Here is a 15436-nt window from a genome sequence, read left to right on the forward strand (position 1 = left end):
CAGCATTTGACTGTCATGTACGAAAACAATCTTTTTATTGATTTGACACAAAAGTGCATCTTGTACCGAAGTGTGCACGTGTGTTTTGGGTTGAACACGACAGGAAAGGAGCCTGATTTTTCAATGTTTGGGTCATTAAAAAGACTTAACACAATTCTTTTTCATGGGAGAGCCAAGTTACAACCCAGGTTCAAAAACATTTCTTCAAAATATTACATTGCTTTTTTCACGTTTTGTGACACATTCGTTTTATTCAAAACAGATGAACGTGAATAGGACACCATTTTATTACATTGGTTGGACTTATTTTTATTCCGGCAGTTGAAATATCCATCAAGTGGTGCTGAAAGGTTATTAAATAGCATACCACCTGCACTAAATCTAACTGATAGTGTTAACAAAAGCAAATGTGACGTTAAAACACGTTTGCTGAAGCAACCATGGCATTTTAGCTTGATTCTTTGAGCTCTGTTTTTATTGTGACTCAATATCGCAAGTGCAATCTGTACCGGGTGAGACCAAGCAAATTTACTTCATCAGAAAAGCCATATGTATAGCGCTGGTTATGTGATGAAAACATCGAAATGTATTTGTAAACTTACAAATCATGTATTATGGTAAAAGTGTTTTGAGGTCATAACCAGGGTGTGACATTATCACCCGCCAACCCGTGGATTTCAGCAGCGGTGTGTAAAACGCAGTCACTCCTATAGCCACTTTGGCGCTGAATTTTATATATAATACAAACATTTTACAATAAAAGTCTTCTAAAAAAAAAGCATCTGAAATAATAAACTAAGTGCAATGAAGTGTTGTCAAAAATCTAGATTTTTCGATACACATCGACACTGAAATATCTGAAACTCTTCCAATACCAGGCTTGAATTTCGGCATGGGATTGCACTTATTGCACATAATTTGACTCATTCCCGCAGATTTTCTGCTCACACTCAAAGTGCGGCACATAAAGCCGCCTCTCAGGGTTAAATTTAGCTTTTTTTCCCGCTACTTATTGCACTTAACAGTCAAATACACACAAAATAATCTCACACTGCGGGTCTTGGCGAGTATTCACGTAAACACAGTCAGTTATATTTTAAGTGAACGTAAACAGTTGAGAAAGAAAATGCATGTGAAACTGTATAATGGATCCGTGCGTCAAATTAGGAGATAATATAAAAAATATCTATATGGCAGTTTTTCCTCATGGTATCGATGTCAGAATTGTGGCCAATGAAAATGCTAAGTGGCTAACGTTGGAAAACCACTATAACCACAGAGGCTGGTGAGCAAAAAAGTGATATCAAGCCCTGGTCATAACATATATTGTGCAAGGAAACTGGAGAAATAAGTCTTTATTAATGGATAATCTCCTGAAATCATAATTTGTGTGAAAAGGAATAAAAGTTGTGGGTGTTTTATTGGCACTAGTGATCATTTCAGATGCAATCTGCAGTGAAATATGTAAGTACATCTTTAAAGTTGTAAGTAAAGTAAAAGTAAAGTAAAGAGGCAAATTTTTTTAGAGGCTAACAAGACATTTTATTTGGCACTTCTGTTCAAATCAACCAGCAACATAATTTCTGCTCTATAATCTACATTGATCACAGAACCTTTGGTCCGATCACTGGAAATGCTTGTTGACGTGGGTCTTTGAAGCAATGAATATATTAATCTGGGAGCGTTCTCTTTCATGTTGCTCATAAACGAGTCCAGTCTCTCATCATCATCATTTCCCATATCACAATCACAGCAGTTGGCTGAACCACATTAGGGTCTTCAGATGTGATCTGAACCTTTTCATTGGTCATTCAGTTGATTAAATCCGTCTTAATTTACTTGGGCCTGTAATTCATATGTTCATGCTGTGCGGATCCTTCCAAAGTAGACCACCAAACCTTTAGTGTATTCTCCCGTCTCATCCGATCACTTAATTTGTGTACATTCCACATCCTCGGTCACTCTCAAGGATGAAGTCCTAATGTCGTCTTCCGCCATCTTCCCGACTATCGCCCTAGTTAGCGAGCGGCAGTTCGCGAGTTTGACGGCTCCGAGGCACTTTGCTGCATTGTTCCTAGCGCTCACAAAACACAGAGTGTTAATGACCCCGTTGCTCATAGCGATGCACTCGATGATGTAGAAAACGACTAGCGAGTTGCGTCCGCGCGTGATCAGCGCCGGGTAGAAATCGCGCAACAACGTGAAGCTGTAATACGGCGTCCAGCACAACACGTACGCCACCAGAACCGCGATCAGCGCCACGACCGTCCTGCGCCGTCGCCGTAGTCGCTTACGCAGCTGGTCCGTCGGAAATCCCGGGACGTTCTTGAACCAAAGCTCCTTTGAGATCCGCGCGTAGCAGACTGACATGGTGACCACGGGCCCCAAGAACTCCACGATGAAGATGAAGAGGAAGTAGGAGCGGTACATGATCTGCTGGTCCGCAGACCAGATCTGGGCGCAGAAGATCTTCTTGTCGTGGCCGAGCGCGCTGTGCGGGTACTCGTGTTCGGTGGCGAAGTAGGCCGACGGCACCGCGATGAGGACCGGGATAATCCAAACCCCAAAGATTAGCCAGTACGCTGTCTGAAACCTCATACGGGGCTTCAGAGGATGAACGATAGCCATGTACCTGTTGAATACAGAAAACTTTGAGAAAACTGCCCGAATGCACATTATTTGCAACATGGGGGAAACGGGTTTGTATGGAAGCTTGTTTCCGCCACTGAAGAAAACATTTTAGAAGATAAAACAACTTTTTATTTCACATTTGGGAGTTTACATCTCACAATTCTGACTTTATAACACACAATTGACCCTTCGCAGGGAGCTTGATTGAAAAGTGATCTGACCAATCATACTTCGCCATCCGCCATTTTGTCCGACAAAGCAGTCAGGAGAGTTAGTAGATTAACATGGGAGGATTTGAACTTGAAAAGCGGAGTGTACTGACGCCTTTCCGCGGTTAAAACAACATTCCTTCTGATGTTCGTTCATGTTTCTTTGATGCTATAAATTAACTAGAGGGAAGAGATGATCGGTTCACGAGCAGCTTTAACTGAGGCTCTACAGCGATCTGTCAGACACATTAAAGAGCCACAAAACCCTATTTATTGTTTAAATTTCTTTAAAAAAAAAGACCAAATTTGAAAGGTGAGATTTTGTTAATGTGTTTAATATCAAAAGTAATCGAAAAGTAACCTGGTCTGTCCTGTCTACCAGCGCGTTGTCAGTGTCCTCTCTGCTCTGCGATGTGTTTTTCACTGCGTGAGAACATGGTGGGGCGTGAGAGCGGCGTAGCTTGTCGGACATAGCGACAGTAACTAAGGGGGGCGGGTCTCACAATTGCAAGTTTATATCTCGCTAATCTAACTTTATATCTATATAAAAGTCTTTTTTCCTTAGAATGGACTTTATGCACATCTGCACTACTTCCTGAACTTTAGCCAGCTCCTTTGTTTCCTGTCTGCCATTATTGGACAAACTGATTAATCCAGGTGTGTCTGATTATTGTTGTTGGTCAGGCACACCTAGATTAATCAGTTTGTCCAATAATTTTTATTCTGTGGCGGAAACAAGCTTCCATTATAGTTTTGTGACTCGTGACAGTTATCACAAAATATTTTACATTTATCTCTCAATGCAAAAAAAAATTTGTTCTTAATGTTTTATATATATTTTTTTTTTAAACTATATATTTTTTTACATTGCTTGCTTTTTTTTCAAGATTGTATCTTGAATAAAAGTGTATTTTGTGTTACTTCACTATTTTTTTTTAGTTGTTTATATTTTAAACAAGTGAAAATAATTACTTTTGCTTCTCAAGTAGTTAGTTTTTTTTTAGATATTTCATTGAAAAATAAGATGAAACTAAATCTTTTAACAAGAAAAATCAGTAACATAGTTGCCGAGAAGTACAGGGACAACGTTCCAGAGACAAAAAGCAAAAATGTAAGGATCATATTTTATATAAAGCCTCACATGAGCTCATAAGGTTATATGAATTATTTGGCAGAAATGTACATATTAGAGATTTAAAGTTGCCTAAATTATCCTTTTCAGCCTTCAGTGTCACATGATCCTTCAAAAACATTAAAAAACTTTGATGTGTCCAAACTTTTGACTGGTAGGCTATTACATTTTCCAAAATGGCATTTCCATTGCGTAGCCAGTTCTTAAATTCTGTATTTTGCCCAAATGTAGCATCTGGACTGGGTGTGGATCGGGAAAGTGAGGAAACTGTGAGCATTTTGAATGGATCTGGTGTTTGGTGTGTGGGTGTTTGTGATAGATCTGTAATGGTATTCAGTACATCTCAGAGCAGATCTCTGTTCAAGGCTCAAACGTGGAAAATTAATCAGGATTATTTATCGGTCTGGCACACAGCGGTCTATTAACACGCTCTGATCTCTCTGTCTGATCTGATCACTGCTCCCCGTCCTTAATGAGATATCCCATAACCTTTTGACATTCACGGCGAATCGCATCTCTTGTCCTCTAAATCAAAGGTACAGCACTATTTCTGCACATTTATACTCCGTCCGTTTTGATGAACAGCTCTTTGCTCAAGGCTCATCTTGTTTTGAGATCTGAAATCTGTCTCTCTCTCTGTAATGATCCCAAATGGTAAATACAAATTTAATTAATCTGTATATAACTTGAAATTCTGATGTTCCAAAGATTTCTGTTTCTACTTCTTCCCATAGGAAACCTTCAATAGGGAGCGGAGTCTCTGCTAGATCTGCAGGAGTGAACACAATGTACTGATGCATGGGCAGCAGACTAAAGACTTTTATACTTTATTAAATTTACTATTAATATGTATCATCTGTGCTACTTGGTCCCGAATAAGAAGTCAGAGTTCTGCTCGGAGCAACAGGTTGGATGATTTGATTTCATGAATGGCATTGTAAGATACATTTCCAAAACCTAGCGAGCTGCCTAAGTAGGGAGCATTTAAAGGCATTATAGTTTTGTAACTATAGTTTTAGTTTTGGCTAAATGCTGCATTATATGGAAAAGACAATCCTACAATGCATTGCAATGCACAGCTCAGTAAAAAAACAATCCATCCACAATTACAAATATTATTTGTTCAACACTGAAAATATTGCTAAAATAGTTGTCTAATTAAAAATGTTTCAAGAAAAAATAGTTTCGTGTCAAAAACGATCTCCATTCATACAGATCAGCGAAAAACGACATCACCGTTTTCACAAATTTGCGTTTTTGTAGTTGTTTAATACTGAAAATATTGCTAAAATAGTTATCTAATTAAAAATGTACATACATTTTTTTTGCGTTTTTTTCATGTACAGACGACAACTTTGTCAAAAACGATCTCCATTTATACGGATCCGCAAAAACGACATCACCGTTTTCACAAATTCGCGATTTTGTAATTTACACAGAGATAACGTTAACGTTTTTTAAAAAAAAAGGTGCAATTTGAAACCTGCTTTCAAAAGTTTGTGTTTTCATTCCCACAAAATGGCGTTGTGTAAATGAACGGCCGAAACGCAATTTTTTTTCTTCTGTTTTTTAGTTGAAAACAGTATCATGTAAACGGCTTCTTAGCCAATATTAGCGTGCTATGTGTTTGGATGCTTATTAAAGTGTCATTTTGTCAAACTCTATAGCAATAAATTAAACTTACAACAAGGCTTCATTTCAGTTAGGATGTTGCCTTAGAAGGTTGTAGACACTCAGCTCATTAAGTTTTATAGTAACTTTAAAGTGAATATCTGTCCTGCTACTGAAATGTGCTTGAGAATAGATTGATCATAAGCAGCACGGACTGACGAATGGGTTAACATTAAGATCTTCAGAGGCAGCGAGCTGTTGGATGCACCGCTCTGTGTGCCAGATGCTGATTTCATGACATGCTAGCAAACCTGACCTCCGTTCTGCCTGGCCATTCAAATACTGACATGCTAATAGCCGGAGTAAATGACCAAATGTGATGCAAGCGCAGAGCAATTCCTCACATGCAGGTGCAGCTTCACCTCAGAAAGCATCCGGATGTATGAATGACTTCTGCAGTCTCTCCTAAATCTGAACCTGAGGAATTCCTTCTTGTAAGATTGGACGTCATTAACAGGAATTTGTGTGTTTCAATTTCTCTTTTTCACTTGGCACCTCCCACGTGAATACGATAGAAATGAAGCAACCTGAAGAGAGAGTATTATCTAACATCAAATGAACTGAACTGGACAGCCGTGTCGAGGGCCCGTTCTTCATCCGTGGATTACTGTCATCTGGATTTCACTGTTGACGATATGACGTGATCCAGGATTGTTAGTTTGATTGGATGTGTTTGTTAGTGAAAGTCTGTCCCAGACTCCCAGCCATTGATATTTTAATCAAATCCACAAATTCCTTTGAAGAACCAAATTAGCAGATCAGTTATTATGATTAGAAGAGCATCTGTCAAATCATCTCAGATGTATTGAGAGAGGAACAAAGAACGGACCTCAACTTTTTACTAACTTTTACAAAAAAAAGTTAAAAAGCTGAATAACAGTGATAGATGTATGACAGCTCAATTTAAGCAAAATTGGCATTCAATATTAATATTATACACTAATATTAAAACGTTCGATAGGATTTTTTATGTTTTTTAAAGAAGTCTCATGAAATAAAAATACAACACATTAATATCATGAAATATTAATACAATTTAAAATAACGGTTTTAAATACGGTATACTTCTATGTGAATATATGATCCTGTTCACATATATGTGAATATATGGTCATGATCTTTCAGAAATCACTCTAATATGATGATTTGATGCTCAAGAAACATTTATGATTATTATCAATGTTGAAAACAGTTGCGCTGCTTCCTATTTTTGTGGAAACCATGATACATTTTTATTTTCAGGTTTCATTAATGTATATATTGAAATCCTTTGTAACATTGTAAATGTCTTTATTATCACTTTTGATCAATTGAATGTGTCTTTTGCTGAATATACAAGTATCCATTTCTTTCTAAATGACATTGAAAAAAATGACTAAGAATTTCAGGCCCTATTTTGCATCCGAAATCACACACTTCCCTACTAACCGCCAACAGTTGTTGCCTTCTCACCAAGCTGCTTGCCTATTGTCCTGTAGCCCATCCCTGCCTTGTGCAGGTCTACAATTTCATCCCTGATGTCCTTACACAGCTCTCTGGTCTTGGCCATTGTGGAGAGGTTGGAGTCTGTTTGATTGAGTGTGTGGACAGGTGTCTTTTATACAGGTAACGAGTTCAAACAGGTTCAGTTAATACAGGTAATGAGTGGAGAACAGGAGGGCTTCTTAAAGAAAAAAACACATGTCTGTGAGAGCCGGAATTCTTAGTGGTTGGTAGGTGATCAAATACTTCTGCAATAAAATGCAAATGAATTACTTAAAAATCATACAATGTGATATTCTGGATTTTTGTCTTAGATTCCGTCACTCACAGTTGAAGAATACCTATGATAAAAATTACAGACTTCTACATGCTTTGTAAGTGGAAAATCGGCAGTGTATCAAATACTTGTTCTCCCCACTGTAGTAGGCGAAAAACAGTATGTGACATAAGAAGTATGTCTGAATTCACAGTACGCATAAAAGAGTAGGTAAGTCCAGATTACATTCATAATAGAGAACATACTTTTTTAGCGGTTGTGGAGTAATTACTTATTCAAAATAAGTACCTACTCAAGAGAGTATGCGATTTCGGACGCAGCCTAGGTCTCACCAGCTTGTTGCCTTCTGACTAGTCAACGCCTGATGCATATGGTACACTTAACTGGAAACACTTCAGGAATGTCGAAGTCGTCATCTGATTGGTTGAATTTGATCGGATTTCCGGGGGGCGCGAGTGTCGCGTTTATTTTCGGTCCGCCGGGAAACAAAGCGCAGACGTGTGATTGCGGAAGAAAAACTGTTGTGTTTACATGAGTGACAATGAGCATTTATCAAGATCAGCTAAACGTAGGATTCTCAAAAGTATGCGAGTTCACGGCATAGACTCTTTAAGAGATGTCCAGGAGTTTTGTTTGAGGCACTTAGTGGAGACTTGTTGCACGCCGGTCTGTTGTTGTGGGGACATTTCCACGCCCCGAAACGTGACGCTGAACGAAACGAACTGTAATCGGTTGTTTGACATGTCGGTCAAACGGCCTTATGGGCGGGCCTTGGCCAAAGAAAGCTGCTATGAATTCCAGACCGTCAGTCTGAAGGTCTGGCTACGCGAGACTACGTTCTGACCAATTCCAATTTGCCATGATTATTTAATAAACAAATCCCAACTCTTAAAGACTTGGGTTAAAGAAACTCCTGAGCTCAGAGAGACAAACTCACCTGTCCACCGCGATGGCTAGCAGGGCATTAGTGGACACGTAGAGAGACACAGTCCTAAGGTAGTTAATGGAGACGCAAAGCACAATCCCATGATCCCATGACAGCTGTTTGACCACGTAATAATCCACCAGAAACGGGCAGCACACAGTCGCCACCAGGAAGTCTGATACTGCCAAGTTGGCGATGAGTAAATTAGTGAGATTCCTGAGTTTTTTGTAACGCGCCAACGAGGCAATAAAAATGCAATTCCCAACGCCGCAGACCAGCATGATGGAGACCAAGACCACCGCGATGACGATGGTGGCCACGAAGAACGCGCGTCCCTGAGTCGTGTCCGGGATCTCGTCCACCGGGACCTCGTAGTCCAGAGGGATGTCGTAATTCGGGGTCATGAGGTCCTGAGGGCTTCCTGACGGGTGGATGAGGGTCCATGTGCTGGTGGAGGTGCTTCTGTTGTCTTCTCCCATCGTCTCTTTTTACTGGTCTGTTGAAGAACCAGGGTCTTCCATACTCTTTCTCTAATGCACAATCTGTTGTCAGATGCAAAATGAAGAAAATGAGCTACCACGACATACTTTTAAAGGACATTCATCACAGTTTGGCAGTTTTCGTAGCGATGCCACACTCTTAGAAATCACTGTTTTAACGGCATCTGCGGTTCCATGAAGAACCGTCAGCTCCATGGAACTTTTCCATTGCTCTAAATGTTCTTTATAATCTTCAGATCATTAAAATGTCACACACACACACACACACACCTACACACACACGTTAATTTAAAGTCCCCCTGTAGTCAATAATTGTATCCCTTAAAACTCACCTTTGATCACCAAAATGACTTATTTAAAAGTTTTTTTTTTCGGGATGGTTCACTGTTGAAGGATTCACTGAGGAACCAAAAATTTTTTTTTTATGGCATTATGGATTAAAAAAAACAATTTTTTTTAATTAATAATGATTTTTGGTTCCCCAAAGAAACTTAAAATGGTGAGTTCTGAAACTTTTTTTTTAGTGTGAAGAACCTTATAACAAACCGAAGACCCACTCTAGAACCTTTTGTGGAAAGGAAATGTTCTGTGTTGTTAACGGTTCTTCATGGAAACACTGATGCAAATCAAGAACCTTTATTTTAAGAGCGTATCGTCAACAAGAGCCCCCGTATTCTGCCTAACATACCATTTTGGTGTTTGGTGAAGAAAGAAAATTATATGGGGTCGGACTGACATGAGGCCGAATAAATGACAACAAAATATTCACTTTGGGGTGAAGAGTGCTTTTAATGGAAGAAAATATAGCTATTCACAACCCACTCTCCGTGAGACAACAGACAAAAATGTGCTTGTTATGTTGTTATATTAAGTTCAGAGAGCTCACAGATGGCCACATTAGTGATGGATTAATAATAATGTTCAGATTTAGAAGCATGTTTAATTAAGACTTAGCTGCGCTTCTTTTTATAACAGAACATAATTCTCTAGACTTTTTGTGTAATGGGGTGTTTTCAGCTCTCCTCTTACATTTTGATTTATTTTGTTATCTGGTGGTACAGTATATGAGCCTGGTATAACAAATATAGTGTCAGTCCCAGCTAAGAGTGACATAAACTAGAAATTAATAGCCTTTTAGTGCTATTAAATAACAAGTAATCAAACAGTTTTTCACAATATTTATAAATGCATGACTAGACTAATAAGGTTGCACTAAGCTTCCACAACACAGATTTAAATTTGTTGCATGTATACTTAAAATGCATTTACAATTACATTGTGGAACAGCCAAAATGTGACTCCCTATTTATGAATGGCACTATAATGAGATTATATTATATTTAAATTGATCAGTCATGGGCAAAACGAGCACTGTATAAAGTGAAATCATAAACGTTTGCATTATTGTCTGCAATCAGCAAACACATACGTATAATAGGCTAAACTATTCACAATAAATCGTTCACAATGAATAAACAATACACGCACTTCAGTCTGAGATGTAAATATATTCTGATTTTATAAAACAATTTTTTTTATGAGCTATTCACTGGTTTGTGGTTCACCGGTCAACGGCAGCCTCAGAATTAATTGGTTGCAAACTTTTAAGATACATTATTTGTAGTCTATACGCCATTATACAGTCAAAACAATTGTTATTTATTTAGGCTATTATTAAATTTATTTAATATTTATTAAATTTATATATTATTACATTTACAGAAAAAGGCGCAGATCTGCAGGAAAACTCTCACAACGATTTAACTTTCCCTTGCTCTCACAACGATTTAAATGTCCTACCTTCACAGTATTAATCCCACAGTATTAAACTCGTCTTGATCTCGGAGTGAGGACATCTGCGCATCTTCTTCAGACGATTCTCCTCTAGTTTCTGCGCATCTTCTCCAGATGAGTCTCCTCTAGTTTCTGCTGAGTGATCGCAGTGCTGATGTTGATATAAACCATAGACAGTATATGATATAAACTCAGCTGATGATGGATGAAGCAGCTCCTCTGCCCTCTAGCGGCAGTGCGTGTGTCTGCAGTCCGGGTCACGTGATCGCGTGGTTCTTCGAGAATTAAGTCAACTTTTACACACGTATCTTAATAAATAAATCCAGCACACAGAGCTCCTTAAAAAATGCACACGTGCATGCCTATAAAACAGATAGCGTCGACAGTAAATTCCCACTGGACGAACTACGAAATCGTAAAATATGCGCGCCAAGTCGTTAATTGCTTGGCAAACGGCTACAGTTGGACCTATGAACTGCCTGGCGGATTCATTATTAATGTAACAAACGGGGAGAGCAATACAAGCAATCAACCAACAGTTCATATTCTAGAACAGTAGCAAGTGGTTTTTTTTAGCCTACTTTGTAGGCCAAAACGCCGAAGCGAGTAAGCATTAGCATCCTAAAATGTTTTTGTTTTTGTATTTTTTTGTATGGGGTTTTGGTTAAATGGTTGAAATAAGGTCTGTTGTGACCACTAACGTTAGCTCAAGACACTTTCACGTTTTATCTACGACATATTATACATAAATATTACCCCACTTGTGTTTTTTTCAAGCTGTTATGTGTCTTGAAAACTGCGGTTGCTAGGGACTACAGAGGCTGTGAGGAGATTAAACGTCATCACGCTGAACAGGTAAACTCAGCCCGTTTTTACAGCCTCGTTATGCTTATAATTGTGCTCTTATAAACTATTCTAACTAAAATGTTCTGGGGAAATGTTTTTAGATATAAACTGAAAGTGTTGTCCGAAGCTTAGTGATGGTGACGTTTATAGCATTAGCCTATACCTTTAGCTATTTACTTCTGGCGACTGCATGCATTAGGCTTCAAAATTCAGAAAAGTTGATTCCATCTGTGATCATTATTTTGATGGACAAAATGTGTATGCCTAACTATCATAAACTTTTGTTGATCACAGAGCTTGTTTTTAGCGATAATTCAAAAAAATCTAAAAGAAAATCCTATTTTTTTTTTTTTTTTTTAGCTTTTTTTGAACACCAAGAAAAACAAAACAAATATAGCCTACATCTACAATGGCATTGATAATGTATTTCTTATTGTGTTTTGTCCAGGGAACCAGCTTGATGCTAACTGCCAATTAGCCTACAAAGTGACGTCATAATGGCACTATACTCTATTAATGGGTCACGTGTTGACTAAAAAGATGCGTCTTCAGCAATTTCTTGAAAATGGTCAAAGAATCACTCAGCAGCTCGGGCTGAGATATAAGCAGGTCATTCCACCAGCTTGAACAGTCAAGGTGAAGGTCCTTGAAAGTGATTTTGTGCCTCTTTGGGATGATGGCGCCACAACGCGCCGTTCACTTGCAGATCTCAAGCTTCTGTAGGGCATGTCTGAAGTATGAGTTTAGGTGTAAATGTGCAAAGCCAGTGGTTGTTCTGTGGGCAAACATCAGTGCCTTGAATTTGATGCAAGCGGCAATTGGCAACTAATGCAAGTTTATGAGGAGAAGTGTGACGCGCACTCTCGTTAAAGACCAGCGTTCTGGATCAGCTGCAAAGGGTTGACAGTACATTCATTATTTATAGTCCAGGTAAATGTCTTTTTATGAGTGTTTTTATTTAAAGGCCCTTCGGGAGCAATAAATGCGCATTTTGTAGTTTAAGTGCTCTTTTCCATTCCAGGATTTTTGTGGTCTGAATTCAATCATAAATAAATAAAGGTGACTTAACTTGGTCTCGTTCGGTTCATTGGAAAGTGTGATTGGGAACATGATATTCAGTCTGGTCATAATACATTTTTCTGTAGCCTACTCATTTCATTCTGTTTCTGGTTTAGCAGGACTGATGACTGAGAAAACCTTGAGAGAAACAATCGTGTTCACCCTTAGACATAAATTACTGACATGGTGTTAAAGGGTCAGCAATCGACCCCGACAAGAAGAGATTTCATCAGGTCGCTTCATTTGGGCAAATAAATCAACAGTTCGAAACATGTCCAGCTCCATTTTCTCCCAAAAATCTAAATAAAGACTGAAGAAAATGTATTTCACTTGAAGACAATGAGGATTACTTTACTTTTTTTATCACATTATTTTCATAACAATTAAGCATATTACTATAGAAGCTTGTTTTCGCCACTGAATAAAAAATAAATAAGGTAATTGTGACTTTTTATCTCACAATTCTGACTTTTTTTCTCACAATTGCAAGTTTACATCTAGCAATTCTGACTTTTTTCTCAGTGAAAGTCAGAATTGTGAGATATAAACTGGCAATTGCGAGAAAACATTAGAATTGTGAGAAAAAAAGAATTGCGAGATATAAATTCGCAATTGCAAGATATAAATTCGTAATTGCAAGATATAAATTCGCAATTGCAAGATATAAATTCGCAATTGCAAGATATAAATTCGCAATTGCAAGATATAAACTCGCAATTGCAAGATAGAAATTCGCAATCGCAAGATATAAACTCGTAATTTCAAGATATAAACTCGCAATTGCAAGATATAAACTCGCAATTGCAAGATATAAACTCGCAATTGCAAGATATAAACTTGCATTGCAAGATATAAACTCGCATTGCAAGATATAAACTCGCATTGCAAGATATAAACTCGCAATTGCAAGATATAAACTTGCATTGCAAGATATAAACTCGCAATTGCAAGATATAAACTCGCAATTTCAAGATATAAACTCGCAATTGCAAGATATAAACTCACAATTACAAGATATAAACTCGCAATTGCAAGATATAAACTCGCATTGCAAGATATAAACTCGCATTGCAAGATATAAACTCGCATTGCAAGATATAAAATCGCAATTGCAAGATATAAACTCGCATTGCAAGATATAAACTCGCATTGCAAGATATAAACTCGCAATTGCAAGAAAAAAGTCAAAATTGCGAAATATAGGCTAAACTCGCAATTGCGAGAAGTTTTTTTTTAAATATATATATTTTTTTTCCCCTTTAATTTAGACTTGAAATGACCTAGCCGCATTTTCGTGGGATTCACGAGAGGAGACAAGCATCTGGACCTGCAGAAGAAAGTGAAACGGGTGTCGTGTTAAAGATTTACTCACGACATGTAGAGCACAGATTCTATCAAAGAGCATCATGCTGTCCTCCACACACACAATCTTTCACTCCCGACAGAATCATTCCTGAACATCCTCTAAATTTACAGCTCTGACACTGATAGGAGAGGACGGTAGATTGCTGCGTTGACAAAAATATCCATCTCATTCTCTAAATCACTCACACATACGCAGTGTCCTGGTAAAAGTGAGCCATAAAAGCAGCACTGAAGCTACAAGCATGCAGCTGAATATCAAACAGAGATCGGCTTACAGAGATTTATGAGCAACATAGCAGAACAGAGTTAGAATGTTCCCGTCATAATAAGTGAAGCTCATAACAGGAAGTGAGGAAGCAGTGAGGTTTCCCCATGGTGATTACACGGTGTCTGTGGTGTTCTGTCTTAGAAGAAAAGGTTCTATTTAGAACCTTAAGGGTTCTGTCTGGCGCTTCATATATATAGACCCTTTTAAGGGTTTCATCATGGGATCATTTTATGGATTTAGTTTTAAGTAATCAATTTTAAATTGAAAATAAATAAATAAATAACCTGTTAAACATGAAAGTATTATGCAATAATTAGCACATTCTTCCTTATATAGAACCTTTTTGGCTTAAATGGTTCTTTAAACTTGAGTCAAGAACCCTAGGGTTTTATATAGAACACCATCAAACCTTTTTCAAAGAGTATACTAGCCACTGTTGTTGTCTTTCTGTGCAACTACTCATTTCACAGAAAAGTTGTTACTAATATGTTAGTTTTGGTGGTTTATTTAGCTCATTTTCCAACTCACAGTTTTACCGTTTTCGAATCCATTCAGCCGATCTCCGGGTCTGGCGGTAGCACTTTTAGCATAGCTTAGCATAGATAATTGAATCTGATTAGACTGTTAGCATCGGTCTCAAAAAAAAGATATTTAGATATTTATTCTATATAAAACTGGACTCTTCTGTAGTTACATCGTGTACTAAGACCGACAGAAAATTAAAAGTTGCGATTTTCTAGGCCAATATGACTAGGAACTATACTCTCATTCCTGCGTAATAATCAAGGGAACATGAAAGAAACGAATCTTTAAGACTGAGTCATTGAATCATTCACTCATTCATAAAATAATGAATTCAAGTGAAATACACATTTTAGAGTAGACTGCAGCAATTAAATTTTTGTCAAAACCTCCAGTAAATCACATGTTATTTTGTTAAGTTGTCTTTTCAGAATCGTGATCTCTGTTTGAAACACAAGAGTCCTGATTCTCAATTTATCCAGAATCGTGCAGCTCTAGTGAACAGCGGTGTACCTCCATTACACTGCATCAGAGACCCGGTGAACTCGTTTGATAGCAGCAGCAGACGCCTCCCAAGTCCTTTCCAAACACGCTGTCTGAGTGTCCAGCACGCTTGAGTTACTTCACAGATTGTGTGCGGCTACCTGGTGTCTGACCCCGATCAGAGAGGTGTGAACAGAGATGATTAGGCTGTCATGATGACGAGACATCGGCTCGTTTAGAGAGTAAACGAGGATGACGGTATTGCTGATATC

General features: G+C 38.1%; 1 protein-coding gene across 3 annotated transcripts; it reads right to left on the reverse strand.

Annotated features, from left to right (window-relative positions):
• Positions 1-1524: 1524 nt before the first annotated feature.
• Positions 1525-15401, reverse strand: prokr1a (prokineticin receptor 1a). 3 transcript variants are annotated; one of them, XM_079617272.1, is made up of 4 exons: positions 15195-15401; positions 10628-10753; positions 8340-8869; positions 1525-2632 (listed from the first exon to the last, which is right to left on the reverse strand). In XM_079617272.1, the coding sequence occupies exons 3-4, from the start codon at positions 8804-8806 to the stop codon at positions 1927-1929; spliced, it is 1173 nt and encodes a 390-aa protein (XP_079473398.1). In that variant the 5' UTR covers positions 8807-8869; positions 10628-10753; positions 15195-15401; the 3' UTR covers positions 1525-1926. The 3 variants fall into 3 exon arrangements, with proteins under 3 accessions (XP_079473398.1, XP_079473399.1, XP_079473397.1); XM_079617273.1 differs by having other exon boundaries at positions 10628-10772; XM_079617271.1 differs by lacking the exon at positions 15195-15401 and having other exon boundaries at positions 10628-11064.
• Positions 15402-15436: the final 35 nt, after the last annotated feature.

Source organism: Phoxinus phoxinus, assembly GCF_949152265.1.
Source record: "Phoxinus phoxinus genome assembly, chromosome: 6".
NCBI lineage: Eukaryota > Metazoa > Chordata > Actinopteri > Cypriniformes > Leuciscidae > Phoxinus > Phoxinus phoxinus.

Bases quoted from the DNA above. Each gene is read 5' to 3' on its own strand.
- prokr1a (XM_079617272.1), bottom strand. From the start codon at position 8,806: ATGGGAGAAGACAACAGAAGCACCTCCACCAGCACATGGACCCTCATC. The intron at 2,633-8,339 runs GTGAGTTTGTCT...TGTATTCAACAG, and splicing joins CTAGCCATCGCGGTGGACAG to GTACATGGCTATCGTTCATC.